The sequence below is a fragment of the Petaurus breviceps genome, unplaced genomic scaffold, assembly GCF_028583685.1.
Source record: "Petaurus breviceps papuanus isolate PSGF00001 unplaced genomic scaffold, PetGlider_PUasm1.0 90804, whole genome shotgun sequence".
Lineage (NCBI taxonomy): Eukaryota > Metazoa > Chordata > Mammalia > Diprotodontia > Petauridae > Petaurus > Petaurus breviceps.
In genome coordinates this window covers 4,931,705-4,952,717 of record NW_027187348.1, presented here as the reverse complement: position 1 = coordinate 4,952,717, position 21,013 = coordinate 4,931,705, and the positions used below count along the sequence as shown (strand labels likewise).

The 21,013-nt window shown below is 41.6% G+C and overlaps 1 protein-coding gene across 1 annotated transcript; it reads left to right on the top strand.

The window, feature by feature from the left end:
• Positions 1-1,068: 1,068 nt before the first annotated feature.
• BSX (brain specific homeobox) lies at positions 1,069-5,399 on the top strand. The gene is made up of 3 exons (XM_069070252.1): positions 1,069-1,330; positions 3,556-3,752; positions 5,157-5,399. Exons 1-3 carry the CDS (start codon positions 1,069-1,071, stop codon positions 5,397-5,399), a joined length of 702 nt encoding a protein of 233 aa, XP_068926353.1.
• The last annotated feature ends 15,614 nt before the right edge of the window (positions 5,400-21,013 follow it).

Below are 21,013 nucleotides of genomic sequence, written 5' to 3'. Positions count from 1 at the left end.
AACGGGACAGATTAGAAAAAGATAAACATAAAAGACAAAAGATTACAAGAGGACAAGGGAGGGAATGAAGGGAGACTGGGTGGAAAAGGGGGAAAGAAACCTGATAGGATACGATTTGGGGGGTAGGTGGGAAGTGAAGGGGCTACATAGTGGAAATAACACCGGGAGTGAATGTGGCGGGGGAAACGTTGGAAATGAGAGAGTAGAACGGAAATGGATGGGGCCAGGAAGTAGGGCTAGGCGGATTCACGCAGCACAGATTATCCTGATAATTTAGATCAAAAATACCCCCACACCATTCTTACCAGATAATTGAGGTAAAGAAAGTATCATCATCATCATCATTATTATTTACCTTACAGATCCAGCTAATCCGCCAGCCCTCCACTTCAACTGATGGAGCCCCGTTCTCCTTACGTTACCCCTTTTTCCCTTTGCTGTCATCCCCACGGACGATTTAAGTCTGGGTCAAAGTCCCTGGAGTAAATCACTCCATCACTATTGCCATTGTCCCTGAGAATATATCCCCGACTCTCCTAAGGCTGCACATATTTCCTTTTAAAAATTATTTCAAAAGAGAGGAGCCAGAAAGTGAGACAGCCGCTCCAGGTGTTTAGGGCAAAGACGGAAATATCCAAAGCCTCTCAAAACACTCTTTGGTCTTTCTTCTCTCTACATGAGTCGAATTGGGGAGTCTTTCAGCACTTCGGACAGCGCCCCCCCCCCCAACCGGCCCCGCCCAGCAAGCCTGCCTTCCACTGCTAGGACCTCCGCAGCTTCCAGCCTCCCCCTCCCTTCTTACCCTCCCCTCCCCACCGAGGTTTGCAGCTTCGCCATTGGCTCTCCCCTCTGCAAGCAGCCAACTCTCCAGCCACAGAGACTCAGCCCACCTTGGAGTTCTCTCCTAGCCTCTCCAGCGTTGGGGGTTGCCCAGGCCAGAGGAGAGAGAAGAGGGAAATTGAGTACTGAGAGGGTAGCGCCTCACGACCCCCCGGATAACCAGACGCTATCTACCCCCCACTCTTCCCCCGCCCCAACCTACCCTGGTATTACCCCACTTTTTTCAAAATGAACCTCAACTTCACCTCCCCTCTCCACCCCGTGTCTTCCCAGAGGCCCACGTCCTTTTTTATTGAGGACATCCTACTGCACAAGCCCAAGCCGCTGCGGGAGGTAGCTCCTGACCACTTCGCCAGTTCCCTGGCCTCCCGCGTCCCACTGTTAGACTATGGTTACCCCCTTATGCCCACGCCGACCCTTCTGGCTCCTCACCCGCATCATCCTCTCCACAAGGGCGACCACCACCACCCTTATTTCCTTACTACCTCGGGTAAGTGGCAGGCTATATGGGGATATGTGAAGGGAGGGAGGAGGGGATTGAGGGTAGAAAGGAGAGAGAAAAGGTCTTTTTGGTTTCTAGACCTTCCTTGGGCATTAGCCCTGGGAGGAGAAAACCCGGGGTTCATGTTGCTTGTCCCTGTAGTAGCATCTCTGCTGAAGTAAAAGCGGAAGTCGGACGGATGTGTTGGATGAGTGAGGGGCACACCTGAGGAATCTAAGATTAGAGATATCCCTAACGTTCTTTACAAGTCGTTACTTATGAGTCCCAAGGTTCAGAGAAACGTGGTCACAATGCACCCAGAGGTTATTAAGTATTATTAACACAGGCCATTTGAGGATGATACTGGTGGTTCGATTTTTTTTGCTAAAAGGACTTTGGTTATACAATTTCATCTACTCGTTTTTCCGTCGCACCTAAAAGATTTCACGATTCAAGGGATCGGGAATCCAGAAGCAGATGACTGAGTCATTGTCTGCATCTCTGAACAGCCCTTCTGTTACCCTCTGAGACTTTTGCAGTAGAGAATGAAGCTCCCTAGGGTTGGGTACCCGATGCAGTACTTGCCAATTCAGCCCGGGCTTCAAAAACAAAAAAACAAAAAAAAAAAAAAAAAAAAAGAAAAGTTCAGAAGCTTTTGAAGAAGAGCGGCTTGGCCCCGAGGCCGCTGCGAAAAATGCGTGGAGAGAAGAAAGGTGGAGGGACGCATATCCTCTTTGACCTCTCTGCCCTGGCCAAATGTGGTTCCATCTCATTTACAGTCATGGGCTGGTGAGGCTGCCTCTCAATTCCCTACATCTTCTGAACTTGGGGGTCCAAAATTATTTCAGCCCTGAGCACTTCTGACAAGGAGTCATGATCAGGCCAATGTCCGAAAGGAAAGAGGGCAAGGGAAATAGAAGGGGTCAGGTAAGCAAAAGGTATTTAACTTTCAGATTAAGGGACTCAGAAATCCTTTCCCCAATTCATTTGCGTCCCACTCAGTATATTTCCTAGAACCGAAGAGTTAATTTTAGCTCCAGAACTCTGCCTTAGAGACTGAGGAAGAAAGGTAGTGGGGTGGGAAGGAAAAAGGAGAGATTTTGAAATAAGGTACACCAGGGACTGGGACTGGGACTGGGACCCGGACAGGGACTGGGACCAGATCTGGAATGGATTCAGTTCCCGAAAATGCAGTTGACACTTGGACTCTAGGGTGTTTGACTAATTTCCACAGGAGACTGAAGACTTTGGAATTGAAGTCGCAAGACTTGTGCTCACACTGCCTCCAAGCAGACCACGGTCTCCTTCCCAGTCCTTAGGAGAAAGCCTTTGACCACAGTCGCAATTTCTGTTCCACCTTTCCGAAGAATAGATTTAAATCCCCCCCCCCACTTGTTCTATCTTCCTGAAAAGCGGGGTTTCTTGAAGGCAGTCGGATGAATCGTCTAGGGAGGTTAGGAAAGGAGGCCGAGGAAACCTCCGACTGGGATTCAGAGAACATTCCAGTTGTCCCAGTTCAAACCTCTGTCCTCTGGCGCCCCAGAAATAAACCCAGGAACTAACGTGCCAGGCGGGAAATGTCTAGTGTGACTCAGTCAAGAACTGGTCTGGAAATTAAATACTTTTGCCTTAATTTTGTTCCCCCTCCCCCTACAGTTTTAGGGTGAGGAAGATGGGCGAGTTCTCAAGATGTGGGAGGCTAGGCTAAGAAAAACTGGGAAAGGAAAAATCCCATCGACGCTGTTTTGACTTCTTGAAGGGGTTCGATCTGAGGGAACACACCGAAGAAAGGTTCTTTTAAGGGGGAAAACAGGTCTGCAGTAGCAGACGAATCAGGATCTCCAGAGGAAGAAGAGAAAGACTATGGAATACAGGAAAAGAGAGCTTCCCCATCTCCCTCAAATTTTCCTTTGAAGTCTGAACAAATACAGGATTCTTTGAACATCTAAGGAGTTATTCTCTACTACTGCTGCTGCTGCTGCTGCTACTCTATACAGAGTTAATTCAAAAGATACCCAAGCTTTCTTTACTCGGGCATCTTTTCTTTTCTACTCCAGGGATACGTGGGCTGCCCTCCTCCAGTGAATATTGAGGCTTCAGGGAGGGAAAGAACTAGCAAGGAATAGGCACAGAATCCAGCGTCGAGGGGTAGTAGGAAGGTCCCTGGGGGCTGGGGTTGCTTTTCAGTGACTTGGGCCTCTCTCCCACACCGGATCTCCTTCCCTCCTCGCCAGGGGTGCCAGTCTCTGCATTGTTCCCGCATCCCCCTCACACCGATCTTCCGGGGAAGCACTGCCGCCGACGTAAAGCCCGCACGGTCTTCTCCGACTCTCAGCTCTCTGGCCTCGAGAAAAGGTTCGAGATCCAACGTTACTTGTCCACCCCAGAGCGGGTGGAGCTGGCCACGGCGCTCAGCCTGTCGGAGACTCAGGTAGGGAAGGAATCAGGTGAGATCTGACTCTTGGTTACTTGGTTCTAAGCTCTTCTGATAACCCTGTGCCCTTCTGGGCTCAGAATAGTACGCTCACTGTTATATTCTGGCTTTAAGGTTTACAAAACACTTTCCTCTCCAAAGCCCTGTGAAATAGTCACTTAAGGTATTACCATTCCCATTTTGCAGACTAGGAAGAGGATACTCAGAAAGGATAAGTAGCATGTTCACAGTTGTACACAGAAGAGGCAGAGAGCCAGGACTCAGAACCAAGTTGTCTGTCTTCCAGAAAGTTCTACTTTCCCTATCTGTACTGTGCTCCCACAAAGCTTCCTCTGCATGGGAATGACTCAGTTGTCTATGGTATCACCAAAGATCAATTAGGAAAATCTGATCTACATCTAATCTAGTCCAGACAGTGACTTGCCCAAGGCCACACAGATAGTAACTAGATCTGGAAACTGAACCCAGTTCTGGCAATACTACCTCAATGACTCAATAATGTCCTTTCACCCATCTTATTCTTGACTCTTTAGTTTTCTACCAGTTTTCTGCTGGTTACAGAATTTTCCCCAGCTCCTCAGAGAAAATGTCTGAGGAATTCAGCAAGACATAATAGAATCACTAGTGGTTTTACAGTTATAGGGCCTGAGTTTGAATGCAGACACTATGTGTGTGACCTTGGGGGAATCATCTCACTTCTCACATTCCTCTGTAAAATGGAAGTAACAGCATTTGCACTAATATGAATTATTTGCAAATGAAGCTAAGAATTCCATTTACTCCCGTTGTAAAATGAAAGATATGGACTAGATGTCTAATGTTCCTTTCAGCTCTGACTTCTTACATGAGTCAGTGCTTCGAGAGCCTTCGGGATTCTAATCTTCAACCTCAGTCTTACCCATTCCTTAACTTCTTCTGGCACATTCCTTTCCCTCCCTTTATATCTCTGTGCTTTGGTACCCAAACCACTCCGAAACCACGAGCCTGCTCTGTCTCAACCCCCATTTGTTTCATTACGAAATGTCGTAATGAAAATCGTACTTTGCTATTTCCTAACAAATCTCCATTCTGGACCAAACGTTAAATCTCGAGGTGGGGAGGCTGGTACTTTTCGGTCACTATTAGCAATAGTTGATAATTATTGGCACTATTTATCACCATCATCATTTCAGAGTTATTATTTTTAATAACCACGATGTTTTATTCCTCACTATTCATCATTTATAGTCTGATTTTAGAATTTTTGGTTAGTAATTGAACTGAGTCTAGGTTTTCACTGTTACCAAATAATCAGCTAAGTGTGAAACTTGACAGTTTTGAACATCGGTATTTCAGCTGTTTGTAACCGTGATTACCTATCAGAATGAGTGACGCGGCTTTTCTTTCTTTCCCTTGGGGAAGGTGAAGACGTGGTTCCAGAATCGGAGGATGAAGCACAAAAAACAGCTGCGGAAAAGCCAGGACGAGCCTAAGGCTCCCGGCGGCCAGGAGAGCCCACAGCGCAGCCCGCACGCCTCAGAGGCGGCGCCCGTCGAACCCCGGGCCGGGCCTCCAGTAGCCGGTCCCTTCATTCTCACTGAGCCCGAGGACGAAGTGGACATCGGGGACGAGGGAGAGCTGGGATCTGGGCCGCATCTGCTCTGAGTTGTTGAGTCTGAGGGAGAAAGGGAAAGGTGGGGACCGGGGAAGGGAAGCCAAGCCTCTTGGGGTCTCTTTTGAAGAGAAGACACAGACTCCTGGGTTTTCGGGAGACTAAGACCAATTAGAGGTAGGGCTGCCTTTTTCCTGCTCCTTTGGAAAAAAAAAAAAAAAACCTTCTACAACTACAGTTCCCACCGACCCTTCATAGAGCGAGTTTGGCTCCCAGCCCTAGACCGTATTTCAGGGTATCTTTCCCTAAAGATCTTCTCCTCTCCGCACCCGCTCCCGACCCAACCCCAATACTCCCTCCTTCACCGGCTAGCTCCAGTTAAGGGTTGAGGAAAGGACAGAGGGTATGTTCATACTGCCGCCGCCCCCATCTGAAGACTAGTCCAGTAGGAATCAAACGAGGCCGGAACAGAAGATATTAGAAACTGGCTGGGGAGAGGGATTCTTTCTAACCTGAGACCCAGGACCCTTCTCAGTCCTTCTGCCTCCTTTGCTCAGGCATGGCGGTTCTGTCTCCATCAAACTCGGCCCTTCCTTCCTAGACCCGTTGGAAACATGAATCGGAATAAGAAAAATCAACAGGCAGCTCTTGCTAGAGCGACCTTCTCCAGGATCAGAGATCGAAGATCAAGAATCCATACCCCTACAGAGTGGCTCCCTGATTGGGACCTCAAGACGAGAGAGAGACAGAGAGAGTGGGAATGAGAGAGAGACATGGGGGATGGGGGGGTGAGGGGGAGAGAGAGAGAGAGAGAGAGAGAGAGAGAGAGAGAGAGAGAGAGATTTTTTCCTCCAGTTTCTACGATTCTTCAGCCTAATGCCCTCTATATGGAGTTATTACTCCTGCCAATAGCTCCTACCCAAGCACAGCTACTTTGACACCTTACCCTGACGCGCCCTGAGCAGGACAGCTAGTCAAACTCAAATCCCCAATCGTCAAATGACTGTCGGGGGAGCAGAGGAGGGGGTACACGAAGCACTTCTGCTTCAGGCTCCAGTTAGCTCCCTTTGAAAGGCAGGACAGACACATTCTCCCTGGGCTATTTTTTTTTTTAAGGTGAGATCTTTATTTGTATAATGAAATCCTCCCCTCCAGTTGCAACGTCGCCTTTTAATTCACGTCCTTAGGAATAGAGAATTGTGTTTTGTTTTAACTTTGGGGGCAGGAGGGAAGTTATTTCTTCTCTTCGCTTTTGCACTTGTTTGGGGGGTATTGGAGTGGAGGAGGGAGAAAATCAGTGTCTACTTCACTCCTGTATCCTGCCTGTTATGGAGCTCGGTAGAATGTCTGTCTGTCGCCTTTTCTTACGTGGGGTTTGCAACCTCTTTAGGAAAATAAAGGGCTCAGCCGAAACGCTGGGAATTATCAACAGGCTCCTGATGTCGTTTGTTATGGAGACCTTTTAAAATACTCCATCCAAGCGTCTCTCCGTGCCTCCCCTCACCTCACCCACACCGCCCCTTCTTTAGGCAGCGTGGGGAGCCCAGTCTAGGATAAATAAGATTTCCGCTCCGGCGGAAAGCCCATTCCCTTCACTTTCGAAATTTTTAACCGTTTGATATATAGATGTGAGATACCGCCTGCGTAGAAAAGAAACCAACCATTTTTAGTCTTCCAGCTCTGAAATTGACAGAAATTGACATCCTTTGGCTTTCGGAATTTCTTTAAAAAGAGTTTTGCGATTTATAAAGAATTGTTTTATATAATGTGTAGGTATATATAGGAATATACCTACACATTATGTATGTCAAAGTATTACCCTCAGTCTTCTTTCCTTTGCTTCTAATGTCCCACTATCTCCTTAAACCAGAATTATTTCAAGTGAAACTACCAAGATTGGGAGGAGGGGAATGTGTCATTTGATTTATTCTTTATAGAGGGTTTAGTGAAACTGCAGCTATCGGGCTGCTTCTGTCATTGTGACTAATTACTTCATCTTTCAGCCTCAGTTTCCTCAACTGTAGAATGAGGGAGTTGGGTTAGAATAGATGATCTCCAAGGTTTCTTTTACTTGCAGCAATTTTGAATCTGTAAGCCCATGAATTCTGTTATTAGGGGTAGGGTAGGCAAATGATGTAACTCATTTGGAAAAGTAAGACTTATTTTGAATATTTTTTTGCAGTTGTAAACTGCTTTGATGTAGGTTTCATCTCATTTAATCAATCAACAAGCATTTAGCTGCGTACTACACTCCAGGCTCTGTGAGAGGTGCTGAGGGTGCAAAAAGAAAATGATATAGTACCTGCATTCAAAGGGCTTTTGTCCTGTAAACCTCAAAGTTATTTACATCAAGGAAACTGAGGCTTTTAGTGCATTTAGATCATAGCTCTAGGAACTGGAAGGAACCTCAGAGCCTATCTAACTTAACTCCCTCATTTTACAGATAAACAAGATATCCCAGAGACGTTATGTTACTTGTCCAAGGCCACACATAGTAAGTAAGCCTCAGAGATGGAATGTGAAACAAAGTCCTTTGACAACAGAATTAATGCTCTTTCAACTGTACCATGACGCTCCCCAATAACACTGAGATGGCTCTTTGCCTTTGTTACTGGATGGTTGCTTCAGCTCTGTAATTTGCTGCGTTTTTGTAAGTGGGTCTAAATACCTCCCCCACCCCCAATATTAAGATTGTTAATTTCAAGGCAAGATTTAAAGTGTGGGTGTGTGAACAATAAGATAGGACAAAGACTTGGCTCTGGAAGTAATATAATCAGAGAATGAGAGCTTCCCTAGGATCCTTGGAGGGAAAGTAGATAATACTCGTAGGATGATAACTTTGGAGGCAGAAAAGACATCTTAAGTGCTCCCAGATCCAGAAAATACAGCAACTAAATGTGATTTGGGAAAAGTCTGTGAAGTGAGTGGATATGCTGGATAATTGGGAAAACAAGTAGCATGATTTTCTTTAGGTCCTTGAATCATGGAGGATACAGACATACAAAAATGGGGACGATTTTCTCTCTTCTGTCCTTGTATTTTTAGCAAGGTTCCAGAGTTGTAGCTAAGTGTAGCAAGCTTAGGTATGTCTTTACCTTGTCCTTGGAAATGAAAGTAAATGGAAGATGCTCCCAGTGAATGTCCAATTCTGGCTAATTGGTGGCATAGAGAATTTTAAAACAACCATGACAACAAAACAACAGTAACAAAAAACACAAAGAATTTACAGTCTGTGGTTTATTAACATTCTATATGGGAAAAATCCTGATGTCACTTTAAAGTTTCCATTACTGGTATCCCCTAAGTTAAAAGATATGTGCAAGCATGACAGTGATGCTGCCAAGTCTGTTGCGGGCTGGTTATGGCATTGTTTGGTCTCTTTGGATCCAAATTTTCCATTCTGATAGCACTACTAAAAGTAGTGGCATCATATTGCAAGCAGAAATATGTAGTAAGTTTCTCCTTTTTATAAATGGGGGCAGGGTGGGCAGAGGGAAAAAGTCACTCTCAATTTAATGCAGAGATCCTTGGCCTTTGCATAAGGTTGGCTGATTAGAGCTTCCAGAAGTTGAAAAAATGAATTTTATTTGAATTCCTGAAGAAAGAACTGCTCCAACTCTATCTCTTTGGTTATGAAGATTTAAGGTGTGTTACTCACTGCATACTTTACAGAAATGGACAGACACTTAGCTCTGGCACTGAGAAAGTTAAAAAACAACAACCACTGGGCAAACCAACCCGGGTAGATTTAAACCACCATATATATATAAATGCTTTGATCTGTATTTATTTTTAATGTCAAACTTTTCACCCAGGAGTCTTTGCCCTTTATGGATTTTATACCAGAGCATATTCTCAGAGCAGTGGCATTATTATGCATTCATTTATTCAACAAAATGTTATTTAAGTGCATAAAAGACTGGGGGAGATTCAAAATGTGTTTTCTCCCCTCAAAAAGAATAAACCTATTATGGAGTCATAAGACATATATCCATAAAGGGCTTTATGCTCTTCTTATTTGTACCATATCTATGATATTTCTATGTATGAGAGATTATATACATTTGGAAGAATTAGTGACAGTAATTTTTCAACTGGATTTTGAAGGTCAGGTAGAATATCAACAGAGATGGGGCAGGAGGATATTTCAGTCACCTAGAACATGTGAGCAAAGGCAGAGATGGAAATGTGTTGGAAGTGATTGGGAATAGAATGCTTGCTAAAGTGACTTTGATGCCACAGTTTAGTATATGCTTAAGGTCTAAGTGAATTATATAAAGAGTGTTATGAGATGACAGAAAGAGGCATTTTAAGCAAGAGGACCTGCATGACAAAAGGCACAGAAGTACATATGAACAAGATATGTTCTGGGACAGTGACTACATAGATCCATCTGACTGGAGCAGAGAATTCATGATAGGAAACTGTATTAGTGAATTTCATGGGAAGACTGCTAGTATTGAAAAGATCTGGTTTGAATCCCAATTCTGCCACTGACCATGTGTATCTTGGGCAAATCACTTAAACTCTAAAGGCTTTTATTTCCTTAGTGGTAAAATGAGGGAGTTGAACTAGATTATAGCAAAGGTCCTGTGTAGTTCTAAATCCATTCTTCATTGTGTCATACTGGGTCAGATAATTGTTTCCGTTCAGTCTGGCTTTTGTGGAAGAGCATTAACTACATTCTATTTCCTTAGAAAATGGAGAACAAGTTGATTTGGGACCAGAAAACATAGATTCAGATCCTGACTCTGCCATTTACTAATTGTGTAACTATTATTAGGTTACTTAACCTTTCTTTGGCTCATTTTACTTATCTATAAAATGAAGGTAATAATATTGACATTAGCTCTCCCAGGGTTTTTGTGAAGAAAATGGTTTGTAAGCCTTAAAATGCTACACAAATGTCAGTTGTTATATCATTGTTGATGTGATGTAATAGGATGATGCAGAAAAAGTCAAAACATATTGTCAGAGAACATCAATGTCCAATGTGGGAATGGGATCTAGATGATTAGGCTGTGGGCTTTGTAGTGATAAGACAACTCCACAACAGGATAGTTCATCTTAAGCCAAGCTGGCCTTTGGGAATTGGATTACATATGCCAGTAAATAATTATTTATTAAGCATTTAGAATGTGCCAGGCACTAGGCTAAGTACTGAAAATATTTTGAATTATTGAATATTAGGTTCAGTTCAGAGGAATGCTAACAGATTAAAATATACCACGGATTAGTGATCAGGCTAATGAGGGGACTGAAAACTATGTAATAGGAGGAATAGAGAATGAAAGAACTGAGAAAGAGCTTAATTTAGAAAGGCCAAGGTCATCTGTTGTATCCTATGCCATAACCTGCTGTTTTGACTTTTATCTTGTCACTAAGTGACCCTGGAGGAGAGCTTATGACATTGCACAACTCTGCCTCACATCCAATTCACAGCAAGTCATCACCCTGGTGATGTCATTGGTCCTCTTCCAGAATGAAGGATGAAGAAAAACAGCAAAAGAACTGGATAGGTTTTGCATGGGGAAGTGAAGAGTTAAGGGGCCTATGGTACTTGTCATTATAAGTGTGCCCAGTTCAACTAATGCGCCAGCAGCCCTCTCATTACTATATGGCCACCTAGGACCTGGAGCCTCTGTGGATTCCTTGGCTCTCTGATTCTTCTGGATACTTAGTTTTCTGTAACTCATCCAGGAATATGTGGTCCTGGGGCTTTGATTGTTACAGGCAAAGAAGGCAAAACTGAAAATTCACCTTTTTAAAAAAAGGATCACCTCTAGTCACCAATCCTTAAACTCTACCACTGGACTTCTATAGCAAAGTGCAAGGCTAGGGGAGCAAGGTCCAGTTGGAAATGTGCTTTTTTAAACCAAAAAGATCAGGTTGAAAAGATTGTTCTATAATTTAGGGAAAAGGGAAGGATTTTATTAAAAGGAGCCCTTTGTAAAATTTATATTTTTAAAGTTTAGTTGTAAATTTAAAAATCTTAAAAAATTTAGTTCATTTAGTTTGATGAATTAAATGATGTCTTTTATGATTGATTATTCAATAAATATTCACCTGAAAAAAAGATTTCCTTAGGTACACATCCTAAAGAAATGTGCTGCACCTACCTATACATTGTCCTAAAATATTTGAAGGGTTGCCATGTAAAAGAAGAAGGAATTTTCTTTTGTTTAGCCCCCAGGGAACAGAATTAGAAGCTACAGGTAGGTAGATTTCAGCACAACATATGGAAGAATGTTCTAACAATTAAGAGTAGTAAAAAATGTTATAGGCTGCCTTGAGGCACCATATCATTTGAATTGTTCTAGCAGAAGCTGAATAGCCATTCATCAAGAATGCTTTTGAGGGGAGTCTTGTACTGGGTAGGAAACTAAGAAAGCTCCAAAAGTCCTATGAACTCTTAGAATATAAATCCAAGGAATTAATCTTATCTGTCACCTCATGAAGTAAAAGATTTCAGACCACAGACTTTAATAAACATATCCATCAACAACTGAGAAAAGTGATAGAAGACAGGAAGAGGGAGGAGGTAGGGATGCTTAGTGAATATTCACCAAAGAAACCTCAAAAAACTTTATTCTAGGTATTCTGTGAAAACACACACAATCTCCATCACAATGTCAGAAGAACAATTTATGGTTAAGCATTGGGAAGTCTTAATTGTTAGACTCTAAAATGACCTTTCTAATCTCATGTAGCCCCAAGAACAATGCTCTCCCTGAATAACCCAAGGAGAAGATTTTACTTAGGATTCTGGGAGACAAAAGATGTCTTAGAGATTCTGTATAATCCAGCTTCTTCATTTAGAAATGAGGAAACTGAGACTGACTTGTTTAGAATAAAAAAGCTTCTTAGTTAAGTGAGCTCCCAGATTGACTCCCCTTTGTGAGGAGTCTCAATGGTCACTTAGGAACTTTGTTCAGTCAAATTCATGTATTCATACTTCTGTTTTATGAGATTTCATGTAGACCATTACTCTAAAGAATTTCTGGTCTCCTTTTAAAAATTTTTAATCTTTAATACAGTTCATTTGGGTAGCTAGATGGCACAATGGGTAGAGGGTTGGGCCAGGAGTCAGAAGACGTGAATTCAGTCCTGCCTTCGACAGTCACTAGCTGTGTGACCCTAGGCAAGTCACTTAACCCTGTTTGCCCTAAGTCTCCTCATCTGTAAAATGAACTGGAGAAGGAAATGGCAGACCACTCCAATATCTTTGCCAAGAAGACTCAAAACGGGGTCACGAAGCATTGAACATGACTGAAATGACTGGACGACAACCACAACAAAATCAGTTAGTTTATTTCAGAGATTCCAACAATTCTGGGTTCATCTATTTTTTTTGTAGTACTGGCTTGCATTAATTGAATTTGGTTGGAGTACAGATACCTGGATTCAAAAACAAAAGTAAAAGCTTGGTTGTCTATAAAATAGGGAGAATGATATCTAACACTCTCATTCCAGGTTCAAGAATATTGTGAAGACTTGAGATAAAAGTCATGAGAGCATTTTGAATTTTTTGAAGAAATGTTTCTAGAGAAAGCTTAACTTACATTATAACCTGTATCTGCTCATATTGGCATTAAAAAGTGTCTCCACTGTATTCTCTTATCCAAAATACCTCCAAGGACCTTTATTTTTGTAATTTGATTCTTCTTGATTGTCCACTTTTTTCTTGTATACCAAGACCACCACAGTTGTACTGTAGCCCACAACCTGGGGATGTGCATCTAGCCCATAGTGGCGGCCAGGAAATCACATAGGGAGCCAGTAGAGTGAACAGGTTGTAGCCCTTCTTTCCCTATCATAACATTCTCTTACAAGAACAGATAGAGGGAGAGTTGGAGATTCTAGCATGGGGGGGGTATATTTATCAGCTTCAGCTACTCATTCTTTCCATGTCTCATTTTGTTGCCTCCCAACAAATAATGTAGTATAAGCTTTGTGTCCTTAATATATTTGCCAATGCACTGTCCACTTGTATAAAATTGGTCAATTTCACTTTATCCTTTCTAGGTTTGTTTGGTTGGAACTAGGTGGTGCAGTGAATACAGCTCTGAGCCTGGAGTCAGGAAGACCTGAGATCAAATCAAATGAGAGAATATTTGTAAAGTGTACAGTGCCTAGCACATGGTAGGCATTCATTAAATGCTTGACCCATTCCCTTTTTTGAATACCTATATCTGTTGGTTTCCAGCAGAATTTGCATCACTATTAGAATATTTCAAAAATGGGCTTTGCCAAAACAAAGTAATAAGAAAAACTTCTTGCTTATCCTAGCTGAGAAATAACCATACGGATGGTGATAGCAATACTTATGCAGTCCTTTATGATATACAGAGTGCTTCCCTCACAATAACCCTGGGAGGTGGGTAATATAAGTATGAATATCTATTTTTACAGATGAGGACAATGAGGTTCAGAGGTCAGTTGACTTGCCTGTGTTGCCTATGGCTCTTATCAAAGCTGGGATTCAAACACAAGTCTCTTTGCTTTAAAGCCAACATCTTTTGCAATATCCTGTGTTTCCATGCTGCTGCCTGGGAAATCTTTTAGGCTAGAGAATGGAGGGTGGATGAAGGAGTTGAGGATGGAGGTACCATAAGGGCATTCTGAAAAAAAAAATTACAGTCTGAAGAAAAAAAAATTATAAAATGTTATTTCCCTTGGGTTACCATTTTGTTTAAAACCTGTATCCCCAATTTACTGCAAAGGAGCCAGAGAATGTGTGAAGGACACAGACAGGAGAGCAAACCATGTGGAAGGTGACCAATTAGGACATTAAGCATTTTGTGACACATGGACGCATCTGCATTTTGTCCTAATAACAAGGCCATCAGCTCATTTTCAGAGGGTTGCTGACTCCTTCAGCACAATCCTCAGATCAAAGCAAAAATGTCTGCTTGCATTTTCCAATCAGCAAAGGGATGCTAATTTGTACTCCTTAATGTGTGATGGTAAGAGACTCCTTCAATTAAATGAATTCTATAGCTGGCAAAACAAAAGGCATACAAAGAGGCTGCAGGCTGGAAGGCCGAAATTCTCATTAAATCAAAAGGTCCAGTATTCATTACCTCTTGCATCTGAGGCTAAACACTAAACATGGAGATCATCAAAGGGGGTTTAATGGGTTAAATTGAGAATATAATCTAATTAAAATATTAGACACCCAGGTAAATGGCTCTTTGATATTCATCTAACAGTTTCATTAAAAATGGGTGCTTGAAGTTTGCATTATTGGGGATTATCACTTTTAAGTAGAGACAACAAATTTAGTAACTTCATCAGATCTGCTTCAAAATGTCTGTCATCATTTTGTGAAAGAAGGAAATAAGGCAGAAAAAATCACTATCGGGAGACAAGTTGGAGACAGCTGAAAGCAGCTCTGCGTTACTGTAGTCAACCCAACTTCTTGATGCATCTGAGAGTTCTATGGCAAAATTAAAGAGAGAAAGATGATTTTAGGCCCCAAATTAAATCCTGAGCTAGAGTGGGTTGAGTTCCCGAATGATTCAGACCAGTCCTCTCGATTGTTTGAACACAACGGATCCAACTTTCTACTTCCAGTTAACCATGGAAATTATACAGATTCCTGAAAATCGATTCAGTTAAATTTTTTTCTTGTCTTTATTTTCACTTTTTGACCATCTTTTTTGAGCAGCTTTATTCAAGGTGTATTGCTTATTCAGCAAGGGATTGTTTGCAAGGCATTAACAAAGACTTTTTAAGGCTTTGGGCAAAAAGACGTTATCTTAACCTTCTAAACAAGTGATTTCCAAACTTTCTTAATTAACAATCCATCAGTAAAAACAAATTGAACATGAACTGCACAATGTAATATTTAGTATATGTACTTTTGTGATAGTATGTTATGCACATTATAAAATTCACACAAAAAGTAAAAAAGATGAAAAAACATTTTAAAATATTTTTGAATGGTATAAAACCCATCTTTTACTCTCACTAAATATGTGATTGTAATGTGATTTGAATTTGTTCATTTAAAAAAAATCTTAGTTTAACACTGTGATTCAAAGTCTGGTTCTCAATTGGGTTTATTTTTATTCTTGGTTTTAATGGCTGCCATAGCTGAAAAAGAGATGAAGACCAAATAAAAGAAGTTGGCTGTTTTTGTGTTTGTTAAAACATGATGCTCATTTTCACTCCCATCCCATAATTATGCAAAGTTTTTTTTTTGTTTAAATTTGGCTAGTGCCATTGCCCTGTTCCCTGATGTCAATGCAAACTAGTTGAAGTATGTTGCATTTTTATATTAACAAATGGTTTCAAACTCTTTATTTTGAGCAGGTTTGAAAAAAAAGAAAAAAAGGAAAAATGGGGGAAGGGAAAAAAAGAAAGTTACTTGATAATTTTGTTGCACGTTTGAAAGGAATAGCAAGTTGTACAAAATGGGTCTGCAGTTTCAGGTACAATCCTCTGTTTTTCTATTCCAATTTGTTATGGAAATCCTTGTTTTTTTTCTTAAGTTCAAAATAAAAAAAAATAAACAGGTTTGAAAATTCTGTTTCCAGATTTTAAATGTATGCAGACAAGAGTTTTTAGAGGTGACATATTTGTGTCTCTTCGATGACAAAATCTTACTTTTTAAATATCCTGCTGATAGTGATAATTTCAGATGAGCATTAGCTAATACCTACACTTAGAATGAGGTTCATTGTGAATGGAAATAAATCTAAATGCATCTTCCAAATAATCTTGATCATTATGAAATTTTTTTGGCTGCCTTCTTGTTATGTCTGATCAGATTGTCATCATTTTTTTTTGCCTCATAATGTGGCTGATGAAGAGCCTATAATAGGGAGTAGGACCAGCGTAGGCTTTTGTTGTTCATTTAGAATTCCATTATTAATTTTTAAGCCACTTAACCATTTGGTGAAGGTTAGTTTAGTTTATAGATTAGAAATAAATAGAAGTCCTACTATTTTCTTTCTGCACCCCATGGACTATTTTGCACACAAGACCACTATTCTAGACTTGTAAGAGTTATCTGAAGGTGAGTCACTTTAATAAGGGCTAAGGAGTCATGGATTCAATTCCATGGGCAAAAAGCCATGATGGAGAAGCTGGCCTTAGCATGGGAAACAATCTCTGCCAGGTACCGCCTGGTCCTCCCTCAGGATATGTGTCCATGGCATTGGAAGTGGGACTGGAGACCAATTTTTCAGTTCGCATGGGTGGAGCTGTTACTGAAATGTCGTTCTTTAAGGCTTGATATTTTAGCTATGCAACTGACCCATACACACAAGAGAATGGAAATATTTCAAATTGGCATTTTGAAGAATGTTTCCATAATAAATGGGAAAAAAACCTTTTTCTTTTCCATTGAATGGTTGCTTTGCTTATGAAACTGAGTGGTCCTATGACTACTCAGGCCATTGATGAGAGCTAGACTCTGATGAATGGAGCCAGAGGAAGAATTTACCAAAGGTGTTTATATATTCTAAAAGTGAACAGTGTCTTCATTCAGTATTTTTAAAAAACTGAAGACTACATTCCATTTGAATCCATCACTAAATAGAATTCAGTTTGTTTTCTTCATGTTAGAAACAGAGCTAACCTTTCCTTTATTTATTTTTTTGTTTCTTATCTGCAGACAGATAATTCTGCATTATCCATAGTAATCAAAAGGGGGCAGGAGATGTTATGGGTAAACACAATCTACTGAGAAATCAAGCTTCTCTTTGACCTCTTGTTGATGCTTCTTTTCTCACCACACCCTATACGATGCAGAAGCAAATGGACTGATGCAAGTTTCCTTTCATTTATCGGTTCTTGAACATTCACAACAGTCAGACTATTAAAAGGTGTTGAACAGTAGGAGAATCAAAGCATTATATAATTCCTAGTCTAGACAATCACACTGAATAACAACTCTGAGATAACTACTGTGCTGGCCTTTATTATCCTTTTCTCTAAGCAGGAAACAGTGACCTATTCTGTACTAAAGGAGTATCACTGAGATAGGGACCCTTGTATAAAGGCCTTTCTTTAAGAATACCTTTTGTTTTTCTTTTTGGAGGGCAATTGGGGTTAAGTGATTTGCCCAAAGTCACATGGCTAGTAAGTGTGTCAAGTGTCTGAGGCCGGATTTGAACTCAGGTCCGCCTGACTCCAGGGCTAGTGCTCTATTCACTGGGACACCTAGCCGCCCTTTAAGAATAGTTTTGATTCCAGGTGGGAGATGATATATTTCTAATAACATCTGGAGAGATAGTAATCTAAACTAGCTGCATTTGGTTCTGTAAATAATTTTAATGCAATATTATAAAACTCAAGTTCAATTTTTCTTTTTGCTTTGCTTTTTCAACCACAGTTTTTATTTTTGTTTTAAGAATCCCACTCAAAGATTACAGACCATTGACTCAAAGTTCTCAATTGGTATCAATGTAATTCTAACCACAAAATATATTTTCAAACAACTCCTAGCTAATAATAGATTATGGGGGAAGAAGTGCCATTCTCTTTCTATAAACTCAGTCTTATCATGCTTTGTTATGTTGTGACAATGATTCGTTAACCAATAATAAGGCTGAAATGGAGTCATTTAGGTATTAGTGCCTCAACTTGGCAAAGCTTTTATTTTCTTCCTTAGTATGATCTCCTCTTGACTGGTTTATGGCTGAGCCCTACACAAATTTAAAAAATTAGACAGGCAGTATGGCCTCCTGGACAGAATGCTGGACTTCCAAGTCAGAAGTCACTTGGGTTTGAATTCCACCTCCAAAACAAAGGATCAAGGAGGATCATAGACTTTGAATTGGAAGGGCCCGTAGAACACTTATAGCAAAATCCCATCTTTTCCAGATGAGGAAACTAAGACACAGAAAAGGTGACTTGTCTAAGGTCACACATGTAATAGATGGCATAGCCAGCTTTCAAACTCTGGGCCTTTGACTCCAATTCTAAAGCTCTTGCTGTGTCCACTGAATGACAAAGAGAATCCACGTCTCCTGATTCCATACCTACTAGAGTGGTGAGGCTGTCTCTGATGAACTTGATATTCATGTTCATCTGAAGTTCTCGTTTTATTGTATGTACCATTTGATTACCAAATCATGGTTCATGCTCATTATCTCAGCCCTCATAGTGATAGCATGGTTGAATGGAAAGCAGGGTTTCTGAGTCTTAAGACCTAAGTTTGTGTCTGTTGACTGGACTGAATGATCCTCTGACCTGTGGATGGCTGAAGCAAAACAGAGCAGGCTAGAGACAGGAGAGTCAGGAAGCAAACTGAAGTTTAATTTCAAAGTGAGAGAAATGACTTGCAAGCAAGGACACATATGCCAGGGTCCAGCCAGTACTGGGGGGTCCTGAGGCACTCTAGAGGGATCTTAATACTTACACCAGTGGTTACACAGTAAGCTGTATCCCTGACAATGAGGGGCAACAGCAAAAATGAGGTCAGTTTGATTCATAGCAGGGCTTCATAACTGGAACATGAGCACTGCAGGTGCTTCACCAAGCTCAGACAACAACTGGTGCTGGTCAAAGCAATATGATAATTATGTGATTTTGCCAGAGGGTGAGATCATCCAGAGAGTGAGAGCAAAGGATTGTTGTTATGCCAAGCTCAGGGCATACCTTGGGAAAGTTACTTCACCTTTAGTTTCCTTAACTATAAAATGGAACAATAATACTGACATAACCTACCCCACAGGGCTGATTTAAGGGCACAAGGTGGTTCAATGGACTATATAGACAAATTTCATCTTCAGGGTGGTCAATTTTTGAGATTGTCATTTAGGAATCCTGAGAGATAGAAGGCAGTATGCATTAGGCAAGTCAAACCACCACTCCCACCACCCTATCATTTTTCAGACCCCGACAGGGACAACCCAGAAATGTGAACCCAAAAGCCTTGGGAATAGCAATGACCCCTCAAACTACCAGACCTGCTTCCAGTTCCACCTTCACATCCACTATTGAAGGGAGAAATTATGGTAGCTAAGGGGCTCACCTTTTTCATCAACCCCAGGAACAAATAGTGACCTACTGCCACCAAGAGGCACATGGGCACAGGAACCCTGTTCCCCTTCTCCCTACTTACCACCTCCAGTATTTCTGCTGGATGTCCAGACCTTACCACCATAGTCTGGGGAGGTAGCTCCTCTGGAGAAGGGGCCAGCCATCCCCACCAAATGCCAGAGCAGGCAAGCCCACCTAGATACCTTGAAGGAGAGACAGGAGGCAGCATGTGCCAGGAAAATCAAATTATTGCCACTACCACCATCTTGACCACCAAGTCCCTTCAGACCATGATGGAGACAGCCCAGGACCCTGAACCCAAGAACCTTGGGAATAGCAACTCACTCAGACCCCTGCCTTCAGACATCATCCTAGGAAGCAATTCCTGTGGACATGTAGCCTGGTTGCTGTTCCTGCAGAACCTATAAGACTCAGCTACTGAAGAACCACAAAAGAAGTTATTGCCACCAAAATCCTCAGAGCTGTTATATCGTTCGGCATCAGAAACCGATGATACTACCATATACCCCTCAGATTAGCTAACATGACAGGAAGGAAAAATGACAAATGCTGGAGAAGTTGTGGGAAAATAGGTAATCAGTGTTAGCAGGGCTGTGATTGGTGGAAATTACATTACATAAGAGACATAAACCTATGCTTTGTCACTGCCCCCTAAGGACTATGAAACTTTTCCATCTGACTTTCAGCTGAAATCTTCTCTATGCACTCCTATATGTCTCCTTCATTGGCATACTACTCCTTGAAAGAAGACGCTATCCTTTTTTCTATTTATCCTCAGAACTTAGCATAATGCTTTGCACATAATAAGCACTTAATACTTCATTTATTCGGTCATCTTCCCATGGAAGTGGATGACATTACCCTGGTACCTTCTGCAGGGCTGATTTTACTGATGCTGGATGCTATGGGAGGAGCCATCCCTTTGCATTGGCCTATAAAAGAGTTGAAAGGCCCTAGTTCCTGGTGCTTTTACCCAATGCACATGGGAGTGACATGTGCTCCCCACCTGTGTCCAGAGAGCAGAATTCTTGGTCCTAAACTTGAAGACATAGTGAAGTCCTAAACTTAGAGACATAAACCCGAAGACCACTCAACTGCATAACAGCTGCAGCGAGGGGAACCATGTGGTCTGAGAGGAGAGTTCTGAACTCTAGCTTTGGAGGAAGTTCTTCTTCGGGGGTTGTCTCTGCAGCAACCCCAAGTTTGAGAGTTCTAGAATTTTAGCCTTCTATAAGAGAAGAGGGCATTTCTGAGAGTTCTTGAATAGCATCAGCCTCTTGGGATGAGGTCTGCACAATCATCCCTGTAAGCTGGAGAAATAGCAAGGTAATAAAGGTATGATAAGGAGCAAAGAACCAGGACTTTGAATTCTATCACTATGTTTAATTTGGATTTTAAGGATCCAATGAGAAGGGAACTGTATGACTAGCAACCTCAATATTATTTCTTTTCTGAGGGGAATCCACGTCCTCAGAGTGGTACCATTTAAACTGTAGGCCTGTATGGCTCTTTGTGGGATGATAGTGGGAGGCATGAAAATGTTGGGAGGCTGGGCATACTAAGTGTATTTTCCTTCTGAGGGGAGTCTAGTCCTTGGAATAATAATACATGGTTTAGTGTCTACATGGGTCTTTGTGAGGGTAAAAATGGA